The sequence below is a fragment of the Euprymna scolopes genome, chromosome 44, assembly GCF_053919585.1.
Source record: "Euprymna scolopes isolate OS-2025 chromosome 44, ASM5391958v1, whole genome shotgun sequence".
Classification (NCBI taxonomy): Eukaryota; Metazoa; Mollusca; class Cephalopoda; order Sepiida; family Sepiolidae; genus Euprymna; species Euprymna scolopes.
Window position 1 is genome coordinate 17,559,862 of NC_136525.1, and position 12,765 is coordinate 17,572,626.

At 35.9% G+C, this 12,765-nt stretch overlaps 1 protein-coding gene across 1 annotated transcript in view; it reads left to right on the forward strand.

Moving 5' to 3' along the window:
• The first annotated feature begins 4,092 nt into the window (after nucleotides 1-4,092).
• The window catches only part of LOC145268713 (laminin subunit gamma-1-like), a 283,372-nt gene continuing 274,699 nt past the window's right edge, over nucleotides 4,093-12,765 (forward strand). The window contains exon 1 of the mRNA XM_080124256.1: nucleotides 4,093-5,266. Coding sequence (XP_079980382.1) covers nucleotides 4,696-5,266 — 571 coding nt within the window. The 5' untranslated portion in view covers nucleotides 4,093-4,695. The remainder of the gene's footprint in view (nucleotides 5,267-12,765) is intronic.

Here is a 12,765-nt window from a genome sequence, read left to right on the forward strand (position 1 = left end):
AATTTAAGCTAAATAGAATGTAACTGTTAAAACAACCTATACCTCATTTGATTCGCCTTTTATTCCTCTATAATATTACCTGTTCGTATTTGACGTTTAATTGAAGTATTCTAATGTTCATGCCACTTAAAAAAAGAAAATTAACTTGAAGTCAAGAAGGCAAACAAAAACTCCGGAACAAAAAATGAGATTAAAAACAGCTTAAAATATCCACCTTTTAAGCAACAAAGCATCTCTAATCGTAATTGTTGTTGTTGTTCCAGGTTATACAACGTAACATTTAGTCCATGTGCCTTGACTTGCTCTTAGTGATCGTCAGGAGCTCATTAATCTACAATATTCTGGTTTATCCATTCGAGAAATCGACCGCAGTTTGAAATGTGATGAGAAAACGGTACGAATGACTGTGCAAAAGCAGCCAAACACCGGCAGTGTTCGTGATGCCATTAAATCTGGCCGTTGTCTGGTTACTTCTGACAAGAAAGACAATACTCTCAAGATCCGCAGTCTCAGAAACAGATTTGAAACGGCTCCCCAAATCCAACAACAGTGCAACCTTGTTAAAAAAGTGTTCTCTTTTTCTACAATTAAGAACATATTGAAGAAATTTAATTTGCAAGACTGCGTTTCAAGACGCAAGCCAATGATTTCTGGAAAGAACAGAAAGCGTCGTCTTGACTTCGTCAGATGCAATGAAGATCATGACTCTTCATATTGGTCGAAAGTGATACTTAGCGACGAAAGCAAGTTCAATAGGCTAGGCAGTGATGGTAGGCAGTACGAAGGACGAAGAATTTAATCTTAAGTGCACAGTTTCAACAGTGCGAGGTGGTGGAGGTTCAGTTTTGGTGTAGGGCGTTATTGGTGCCAATGGTCCCGGGCTTATAGTTTGCTTGCACGGTCGAATTAATTCGACCAGGTACATTAATATGTTGACTGAGCATTTTCTACCCTAATTTGGTCGGAATTTGTATGATAATCCCATCTTCATGCAGGATAATGCTTCTATTCACACAGCTAACAATGTCAAGAGGTTCCTTGAAAAAGCATGATATTCTGTGTTTGGATTGCACCATCTCCAGACCCCAATCCTATCGAAAACGTATGGCATTACATGAAGCAACATATACACTCTATAAAATTTCAAATTTGGAAAAACTTTCGACAAAAATTAGAGAAGTGGGATGCCCTTTTACCGGAGTAATGCCACAGCCTAATTCAAGGAATGCCCCCAAACTTGCAGGCTGTCAAATTGTAGAAGGACTATGCTACTAAATATTAACTAGTTCATTGTATTCGTCTTGTATTTGTGTTGCATTAATGTTCTAAAACTACATTTAACTAACAATTTTCCATTGTGCGGAGTTTCTCTTTGGTTTCTCGATTTATAGTTATTTATTATTATTATTATTTTTTTTTTAATTGACGTGAATACGAGGATCCTCCAATTAAGAGTCAAACATGAAAATCAAATGAAGCATAAATTGTTTAAACAGATGCATTCAATTTAGCTTAAATTTGTGGTTTTGAATAAATGAAAACTGTAGACTTTTGGGGGGCGCCAATATATATATATATATATATATATATATATGTGTGTGTGTGTGTGTGTGTGTGTGTGTGTGTGTGTGTGTGTGTGTGTGTGTGTGTGTAATGTAGATATATATATATATATATGAAAAATGTAGACTTTGGGGGGCGCCAATATATATATATATATATATATATATATATATATATATATATAATAAATATGCAGCCGTTTATATACGTATACACAAATTTCAAAAGATATAAATTCATATAGAGGGATGGATACTAACAGACACAGAGGGGCAAAAATCAGAAGCCCACAGGATTAATGCCGGTGTCCCTCAGGGGTCCATCCTGGGCCCAACTCTTTTCCTGATCTACATTAATGATCTTCCAAATCACATCCTTACATCATTTGTAGACATTTATGCTGACGACACTACCATTTATGGTAGCACATCTAAGACAGTAAACGACCAAGTTCTCTCCAATTCTCTCTCCTCTGATCTTGAGCATGTAGTACAATGGGGAAAGGAGTGGCTGGTTACTTTTAATGCATCTAAAACCAAGCTTCTCTCTTTACATCATCAACATTCTGATCCACATCTGGCATCAATTGAAATGAATGGCTCTCGTCTTCAGGAGGCCTCAAGTTTTGACAAGCTTCTGGGCTTGGCCATTACTCCTGATCTTAAATGGAACACGTACATCAAATCTGTTGCCAAGGCCGCTGGAAAAATGGTGGGATCTTTCTATCGATCCAGTAGATATCTCACTGCTGATGCAATTCTCTATCTATATAAGAGCCAGGTACGTCCAAGGATGGAATACTGTTGCCACATCTGGGCAGGAGCTGCTAGAAAGGACTTGGCCTGCCTTGATAGAGTTCAAAATAGACTTCGTAGCCTCGTAGGAGATGTCCTTTTCTCTTCCTTACAACCTCTATCTCACAGAAGAGATGTTGCGAGTTTGTCTCTGATGTATCGTTATTTTCATGGAAAGTGTTCGACTGAGCTTCAATCTATGGTCCCCCCTCGCAAAACTTTCACAAGAAACACTCGTCTAGCTGTAAAAACTATCAATAATTCCCCCCACTCTTTATCTGTGCCTAAACCTAAACGTAGATTCCATGAACAAAGCTTTTTTATTAGAACTGCACGCCTGTGGAATTGTCTTCCGTTTTCCCGCTTTCCGGCTGACTACAATATGGTTGTCTTCAAGTCTAACGTAAATAAGTTCTTGATGAGCCGTTCCATATAAGTTATCAAATTTAACAAATTTTCATTACTAATGATTATTATATTGTCCAATTTCTACTGTACACTCTTTAACCCTTATCCTTGAGTGGCCTCTTGGCCTTGATAATGAGTTGATACCTATGAAAAAAAAAAAAAAGAAAAAGTCCAATGTGAACAAGTTCTAATTGAATCGTCCCCCTAAGTAATCCAAGTTTCAAAATTCCCACTGTTTACTATGCTAAAATCACAATGACTAATGTATACCTATTAACCCTTATCCTCGAGTGGCCTCTGGGCCTTGATAAGTGGTGACACCCTTGTAAAAAAAAACACACACACACACACATTATATATATATATATATATATATATATATATATATATATATATATATATATATATATATATATATATATATACACGCAATTAAAAAAGAATAAGGTCGTGCAGGAGGACTGGATCGGTAGCAACACACACATATATATACATACACACACACGTATATATATAGGTGTGTGTGTATATATATATATATATATATATATATATATATATATATATATATATGAAGAAATACATATACACGCACATATATATGCTTATAAACGCACATGTATACTTGCACACACATATATACACACTGTATATATGTACACGTGTGTGTGTGTGTGTGTGTGTGTGTGTGTGTGTGTGTGTGTGTGTGTGTTTGTGTGTGTGTGTGTGTGCAATTTAATTTCAGAGAATTAAAATCCGGACAGAACTAATTGGATAAATTAATATATTTTTGTGTGTCACTATTCCCGTGCCTCCACACGCGAACGCATGGTCATTCATTTTCATGTGAGAAACATTCTGCACCCCCAGAAAGGGGCTCTTAGAACTGGGACAAAAATGTGACGGCCTGATCTTGTAGCTTTTCGCCACGAGGTGGGCCGGCTTCGTTTTCTGTATTCGCACTTGGTGTTGTCGACTTCGGTATGTCTTTCGTACTTGTAGGCCGGACAGAGAGAGAGAGAGAGAGAGAGAGAGAGAGGGGTATGGGTTTTGGAGAGAGTGAGATAGAGAGTCAGAGTTGTTGGGGGAGAGGGCAAGTGAGAAGATAGTTATTTTTATTTTATCGGTTTTCGTTTTTTTTTTTGTTTTTTTTTTTCTTCCCTCTCTTAAAGTCTTGGTAGCTTTAATTCCTTTGTTCATTCATTCATTCTCTCTCTCTCTCTCTCTCTCTCTCTCTCTCTCTCTCTCTCTCTCTCTCTCTCCTGCTTCCTCTCCACTCACTTCAATTCGCGCACTAGTCGCTCCTCCCCCACCCGAATACAACTTTGCTATCCCATAATTCAATGCAAAAAGCAGGAGTAGCAAAATTTGTCCACCAAAAGAAAGAAAGAAAGAAAGAAAGAAAGAAAAATAATTTCGTAAAACGAATAGTAACGAACCAAAAAAAAAAAAACAAAAGAAAGAAAAGAAAAATATGACTTCGCTCGCTTGAATGAAACAAGTGTACACAACGACTATCATATTTAATAGTCGTCTCGTAGTAGTAGTAGTAGTAGTATCAATAGTTGTAGTAGTAGTAGTAGTAGTAGTAGTATACTTGTTGCTAGTAGGCCAGTTTTTTTTTAAAAAAAGAAGTATGCTTTCTCTTCTACTATGACTTCATCTAGAAAAGAAAGAAAAAGTCCAACAACTATCTCCTCATACCCCTCGACCTGACAAAAGAGCAGCCCTTGATTTTGAGGGGTTCGCAGAGAGACAACCCTTTCTTCTTCTAGAACTCGAGCAAGTACCCCCTTCTGTTAAGTGCCCGTCGCTCGAGCTTTCCCATAGCTGTAATCATCGTCGTCGTCGTCGTGGTAGCGGCGGGGTACTCCACACTAGTGGCGACTTGCGGAGAGCAGAGACCTGTCGTCGAAGGAGCGCCTGCAACATGTCGTCGTTCCTCCCATTCTCGTTGTTCTCGTCGGGGACCCAGGCTGGACTATTCCTTTTTGTGTTGACTCTCACGTTCGGACCAGACAGTGGACTTCTATTGCTAGCGTCCGGACAAAACTACGGGGTGAATTATGGCCAGTACGGAGCCGGACAGTATTACGATTACGACTACAACTCGCCGGGCCACCCGGACAACTACGCGCCCGTGTCACCTCTCTTACCCCGAACTCCGAACCGAGACGGAGGGAATGGGGCCGAATCTTGCTACGACCATCGGGGGGTGGCCAGGAAATGTACCCCGGAATTTGTGAACGCGGCCTTTTCGCTGCCGGTCGAAGCGACTAATGTGTGCGGCTTACATCAGCCCCAGGTGTACTGTTTGCAAGTAGGGGTCAGAGGGGCTTCAAAATCGTGTCATTTCTGTAATTCGAAGGACCCCAAGTATGATCACTCGCCTAGTCTCATGACGGATTACGAAGGACAGGGCAACTGGACATGGTGGCAAAGTGAAACTATGCAACACGATGTACAATACCCCAATTCGGTTAATCTCACCCTATACCTAGGTAAGTCGTGTTATATATAATTGAAAATTTCTAAAACTTTTTTACAAAAAAAGGGGGGGGGCACTTGTGTATTTTAACATCCCGTGAAACTTCAGGGTACTAATGCACTTATTGATCCGTGCTGAAATAATAACGTTATTTCGAAAGCCATTCTTAACATGGGAAGGGTGTTTTGTAGCTATCCTGTACTTTAACGTCACTATTTAATAAAAAAAAAAAAAAAAAAAAAAAAAAACAGACATCATAAAACTTTAATTAAACTTGAAAAATACTATTTAAAAGAATAGCGCGGATCAATAAGTGCATTAGCACCAACTTCAGAAAGTCATTCTTAACATAGGTGGGAGAGCTTTATGTCGGTACTTATGCAGAATACGGACCGTGCTGAAATAACGTTATTAGTTAGAAACCCCCTTAATAGGTGGGGTGGGGCTTTTTGTTAACTATTCAGTAAACGAATGGCGTAAAAATTGAATTTAAACTTGAAAATCCCATCTAAAAGAAAAGGGTACTCCTGCAGAGAGTGATTCGTGGTGAAATAATAACGTTATTATTCAAAAAGCCATTCTTAACATGGGGAGGGGAGGGTGTTTTATACCTATTCTGTACTTTAACCTTACAATTGAATAAAAAAAAATTAAAAAAAAAAAAAAAACTTTAATTAAACGTGGAAATACGATTAAAAAAAATAGCGCGGCTGCATTAGCACCAAGAAAAGTAGTCCGGTCCGTATTCTGCACAAGTGCCGAAATTCCTTTTAACTTTACGAAGAGAAAGCACATTTGCGCATTTTAACATCGCTGAAAAGTTCGAAATTTTGTGCTTTCACCTAACAAAATAAATTTAAAAAATCAGTGGAAAACTTGACAAGCTAGAAGAATACACTTCGCAAAACGGGAAGTTTTTAATATTAGAAACTAAATCTGACCGAACATCATTTGCTGCTTGCTGACTTGGAGTTTGATATTCTTCTGGGGTACTAGTGCAGAGAGTGATCCGGGCGTAAGTAATAACGCTATTTAAAAAGCCATTCTTAACATGGGGAGGGTGTTTTGTACCTATTCTATGCTTCAACCTTAACAATTGAATAAAAAACAACTTTAAACTTGGAAATACGATTTTAAAAATAGCGCGGATCACTCTCTGCACTAGCACCTATTCTGGTTTGCCAAGTGCTTGTTTTTAAATGAAGGAAAAAGAAAAATAAGTGTTTCTACAGTTTACGGATCATGCTGATTTTTTTTTTTTTTTTTTTTTTTTTTTGTGCGTGTGTTAGAAACCCATTCTTAACATGGGCAATGAATGAGCTTTAACCATTCCGTACGTTTACCATTTAATAAAGAAAAAATACTGTAAAAATCGAATTCAACTTAAGTATTTAAAATTATATATATATATATATACACGGTCCGTAGATTTCAGAAATACCAAAAATGCCGCACCGCACGTATGGAAGCGGTACCCCCCCCCCTCCACCTCCACCTTTTGTATTTTTTTTTTTTTTTTTTTTTTTTTTTTTTTTTTTTTAGCGGATAATTATCTAATGGACACTAGTCTACCAGATTAAAAAAATTAAGTCAATATCTAAATATTTACTAGAACGTTGCATAAGAAACTGACACCACCTCCTACAAATATTTGAATTTTTTTTTTTTTGTTTTTGTTTTTTTTTTTAATGATCTGGAAGACTAGTGTCCATTCCATTCGATAATAATAAAAAAAAAATTGAAAAGAACGTTGGAGGGGTACCGCTTTCATACGTGCGCCCCTCAAAATATTCAGTATTATATATGAACATTCTGATTGCTTTGGGTCTTTTATGGCTAAGGGCAAAGTGTAGTATCTGTTTTGATGCATACTTTTGGTACTTGTGCACTTTTGTCACCGCGCTATTTTTAAAATAGCTTTTTTTTTCAGATTAAATTCAAGCTTCACGATATCTTTATTGAATTGTTAGATGGAAGCACAGAATAGTTACAAAACAAGCTCCCCTTCCCGTGTTAAGAATGGCTTTCAATGTTATTTTTGTGGCTTCAGTCGACAAATCTTTGTAAACTGAGGTAATTTTTTAGTTATGTTCCAAAAGAAACTTCCCCATTGTGGGGGAACTGTATTTTCTGTATCATAAAAGACTTTTTAGTATCAAACTCTGCCCTCGTGGAGAGGCAAGTAAAATGCTGTATCATTTTCCTACCACCAAGAAATAATGGCGGAGAGGCGACACATTGGTTCACGTAACAATTGGTACCTCCCTTTTTTTTCCAATTTTTACAGCCGATTATTATCGAATGAACACTGATCTACCAATTTACAAAAAAAAAAAAAAAAATTTACAATCTAAATTGCAAAAATTGAATCCGCACGCGCGAAATCAAACATGGCGACCAGTGAAAACAATATCTAATACAGACCAGAACACCCCTAAAAATCAACTTTTTAAAAATCTTTAGTTGATACGCTAGCGCATATTGACCCTTAATTATTGCGGGTTTGTATAACTGTACACATAGATTCGAAAAAGTTGTCAAACAAATATATAACAAATGTTATCAAAGGCAAGATAAGTTACTTTTCTACCTAACTGGATATATTTTTTGTGTTTTTATTCAATGTAACATGTTTATTCAGCTCGAAAAATATGTAGTGTTTACCGATGTATTGGAAAATTCAAAATGGTGCCCGACTGTCTGTTTAACACGGTAAGTTTGGGAAAAGATGTTATAAATAATAAACTAGACAAAATACTATTAAAAACCAACCGAATATATGTCAACTTATGTCATGGTAACATATATTGAGCGAACTTCTAACAGTATTTTGTCTAGTTTATTATTTATAATACCTTTTCCCAAACTTCCCCTCTCCGAGAGAGAGTCGGGTGCCATTTTGAATTTTCCAATACATCGGTAAACACTGCATGTTTTTCGAGCTGAATAAACATGTTACACTGAATAAAAACACAAAAAATATATCCAGTTAGGTAGAAAAGTAACTTATCTTGCCTTTGATAACATTTATTTGTTATATATTTGTTTTTTGACAACTTTTTCGAATCTGTGTACAGTAATACAAACCCATTATTGCACTTAGATTGCAGGGGGTATTCGTGTTCTCGTCGACTGGTTCCAATAGGGGGATCGATTTATTGTATTAAAAACTGCACACGCTTACCAAAGAATTTTCCTGTTAATTTAAAAATTATAAACGTTGGGTGACGAAAGATTGCGTATTATAAAATTCGGAAAAAGTTCGTCCGGACAAAACCTTTGTAAAATGTCGGCTGACGAAACTTGAAGATTTGTTTTTTACATAAGCAGTAATGTCTTGCTACACAGCCATGAGCATGTTTCGGTCATCTAATTTTTAGTAACTAGAGACCTCCTCTTGGGCAAGATCAAAGTGTAGCATCTGTTCTTCAGATGCTACACTTCAATTTCTTCTATCAGTGGAGAAGAAATCCTTCACGACTGAGACAATTTTTATTTTTGTTCCTTTTCTCCACGTTAAAAAGAACGACCCTGGTGTCTAACTCTGTCCCGTGGGGAGGCATTGTAAATAGGACTAGAGACCTCGGGCGATAAAGCTTTGCTTTCATATAAGCTAGACCGCCTGATGAGGTCTCTAATTACTAAAAACTAGCTGACCGAAACCTGCTCGTTACTGTGTAGCAATATATTACTGCTTATGTAAAAACAAATAAAATTATACCTTGCTCTACTTCGGTATTGAGCACTCTTGTATAACCTCATTATACTTAACTGGTTACCTTACCTGTAAAAATACTTCAAAATTATTATATACGTAATCGGTAAAGGCAAATTTCAAGCGAAATTTTAAAAAGGCCAAACTGCTTAAAAGAAGGCTATATTTGCGCAAAAAAAAAATGTCGAGTGGTTCTAAAATAGGTGATCGATTAAAGTCTTTTTTAATTTAATGTAAAATATTTATTCGGTTCGAAAAACGAGTAATGTTGAACGCTGCCGGAGAACAGGAAAAGATGGCCGCGATGTCTTTGAAGACTCGATAATCACTTCAAAGTAAGAAATAAAACAATGGTGGTAGCGACACGGCCAATAAATGTTACCATATGACAAGGGCTTGTCGTTCGTCGGAGCATCCACAATTAAAATACAGGTGCAACATTTCGTCGATGGGACGGGTTGAAGCTTACCAGACAGTTCAGCAGGACCTATCGGGTTGACAGATCTTTTGAACCCTGTTCAGGGGTGAAACTAGTAGCAGATTCACCAGCCCAGATGTGACAACAGTACTCCATACATGGGCGAATGGTGGCCTTGTTGATGTACCGGATACTTTCAGGCGTAAGTAATTTTCTAGCACGGTAGAGAGAGCCCACTTTCTTTGCAGCAGCCTTGGCAATACTCTCGTTCCAACTCCTGTTCCTTGCGAACGTTAAGCTGCGGAGATTGAACGAAGTACTTTCAGGTAATGTATCTTTAGCCATAGCTATTGTAGGTATGAGAAGGGTTCTTGTAATTATTAAAGAAAAGGTTCTTAAGTCTTGGCAGCATTGAACGTTATCATCCCTTTTTGACCCCATTCCACTACAGTTCAGCACGGTAACATGTGCATAAGTACCAAAGACTTTGTCTACACAATTTCTTTGCTCACAAACTACTCGTGCTGTAACTCCTTTTCCCAAACTTGCCGTGCCAAAGAGAGTCGGGCGCCATTTTTAATTTTCCAATACATCGGTAAACACTGTTTTTCGAGCTGAATAAGCATGTTACATTAAATAAAAACACTAAAAACATATCCAGTTAGGTAGAAAAGTAACTTCGGGTGTGTATTACTGTACACATAGATTCGAAAAAGTTGTCAAAAAAAAAAACAAATATATAACAAATAAATGTTATCAAAGGCAAGATAAGTTACATTTCTACCAAACTGGATATATTTTTCGTGTTTTTATTCAATTTAACATGTTTATTCAGCTCGAAAAGCATACAGTGTTTACCGATGTATTGGAAAATTCAAAATGGCGGCCGACTCTCTCTTTAACACGGTAAGTTTGGGGAAAAAGTGTTATAAATAATAAACTAGACAAAATACTATGAAAAAAACACCGAATATATGTCAAGTTATGTCACGGTAACATATATTGAGCGAACTTCTAACAGTATTTTGTCTAGTTTATTATTTATTACACCTTTTTCCGAACTTACCGTGTTAAAGAGAGAGTCGGCCGCCATTTTGAATTTTCCAATACATCGGTAAACACTATGCTTTTCAAGCTGAATAAACATGTTAAATTGTATAAAAACACAAATTATATCCAGTTTGGTAGAAAAGTAACTTATCTTGCCTTTGATAACATTTATTTGTTATATATTTGTTTTTTGACAACTTTTTCGAATCTGTGTACAGTAATACAAACCCGTAACTTCTCTTGCCTTTGATAAAATTTATTTGTTTTTTGACAATTTTTTTTCGAATCTGTGTACAGTAGGTATCCCCAAAACAATGTGAAAAACGGAGCGCAGGTTCCCGTGACGTCAGACTTGTGTTAACTATACGAACTATGGAAAAGCAGAAGCGACTTAATGATTTTTTTAAAACCTTTGTTTATCTTCAAACTGCGATTAATAATTAATCTTTATTATAATTTTATTATGTTTTAAGATTTACAGTTTAATGCTTAATAATATAAACATTTGTATATTAAATATGAAATACGGTTTTACTGAATGTTCTGGTTACCTACAGGCATCCATATTTTTTTTCGGTAAAGAAACGAACAAAATATGAGGGGGGAGGCTACAAAATGCTTAATATTTGTGCAATATTTTCAAATCGGTTTTAATCTGGCGATAAAATAGCTAACAAGAGCCATGTTTATGTAAAAAAAAAATTAATATTTAAAAAATTTAAACACAATTTAAAATCTGTTGTAACGGAACATTTTGAAATGATGGAATTTTAATCGTTTTAATCTTTTAAAAATTAATGTTTACGAAGTCTTTTTCTTGGCAATTCAACTGATTATAGTATGTTAATTCGAAAAAACGCTATTTAAAAAAAAAACATTAAATTTATATTTTTTTTTTAATTGCAACTTCAAGGTAAATTTTTATTCAATACGTGTATTTAAACTTAAAAAATAAATATTTTTTACTTATTTGAACTCCTATGTTTCATAATAAATAGAAATTTCGATAAATTTAAATATTTTGTTCAAATTTCGAAAAAATAAATGGGGGGGGGGGCACGCACTCAAAAAATATTTCCCCTCATATATTTTACGGAAACTGCATTCTATATGTAATTTCATTCTAAAATGGATAAGTATCGAAAATTTCAAGAAAATCTGACGATTAGTTGGTTTTTGCTAGATTTATTAAACACGGGTATGTTTTCACGTTCGGAATGTCTACAACATGGGAACATTATTTTAAAGCGCCAATTATATAAATACGATTTTCGTCTCGCAATTTCATTATTTTCGTTCGATGAAAAAAACTAAAAAAATTTTACTGGTTTATTTTGTCCTTCTTTTAAATGGTACAAAAGTTATACTGATAATATTAATATAAAGTTACATCGCGTTACATATAAGGTGGGGTAATTTTGTGGATTTTGGCAGTCCATAGTGTACAGTAATACAACCCCCCCCCCCCAAAAAAAAATGAATGGCTTTTAAGGGGGTACACTTTCTCGTTGTAATGTTCTATTATATTGCTTCTTGACTTGTTGTTCATTTCTTCACCGACGTATCACGTGATTAGGACGTTATAAGGAGAAAGTGAACCCCTTAAGTCATTAATTTTTTTTTTCTGCTAATATGGCACTTAAGTCTGTAATCTGACAATCGTCCGGGGAGAGGGGGGGGGGGCTTAAAATGATGAAAAACACGAATTTTTAGGGGGAGGGCACTCTCGTACAGGTCCGCCAAATGCTCCTTTGTTGGATGACATCGTCGAAAAAAAAATCTGAATTCTTTTAAATTCTCTACGTTAGTTGGAAGTTGGAAAATCTGTTTCAATTACTGAGACTAACCCTATTTAAAAAAAAAATGCTTCAGTGAGTTATTAGCAATCTAGGAGCGGCTTTCTGAGGCTAACGCTTAAATTCTGTAATATGCATGTTCAATAAAGATACATCTCTCCCTTTCAAAGAGTAAAGAATACCAATTTCCCTCTCCCCAATCGACAAGTTAACCTTTCTCGTCTCTTGTTCTAACCACATTCCAGTACAATAATTCGTCTAGTCTCAATAGCTTTTTTGTGACATAACAAACATTTCTATGAAAGTATATTAAAATGAAAAAAGATTATAGATTTCTATGGGTCGTTCTGTTTATAATTATTTATTTTGAAGAAAAAAAACTTACAGCCATTGAAGTGTAAGTGATTTGCCATGCTTATAGGTAGATGTGCACTAGCAGTGTCAGAAATTTCGTGAAAATAGTGAATAATTCCACCCCATCTTTCCAAGCTTATAACTCCTCGAAAAATGTAATTCAAGCCCTAATTTTTTTT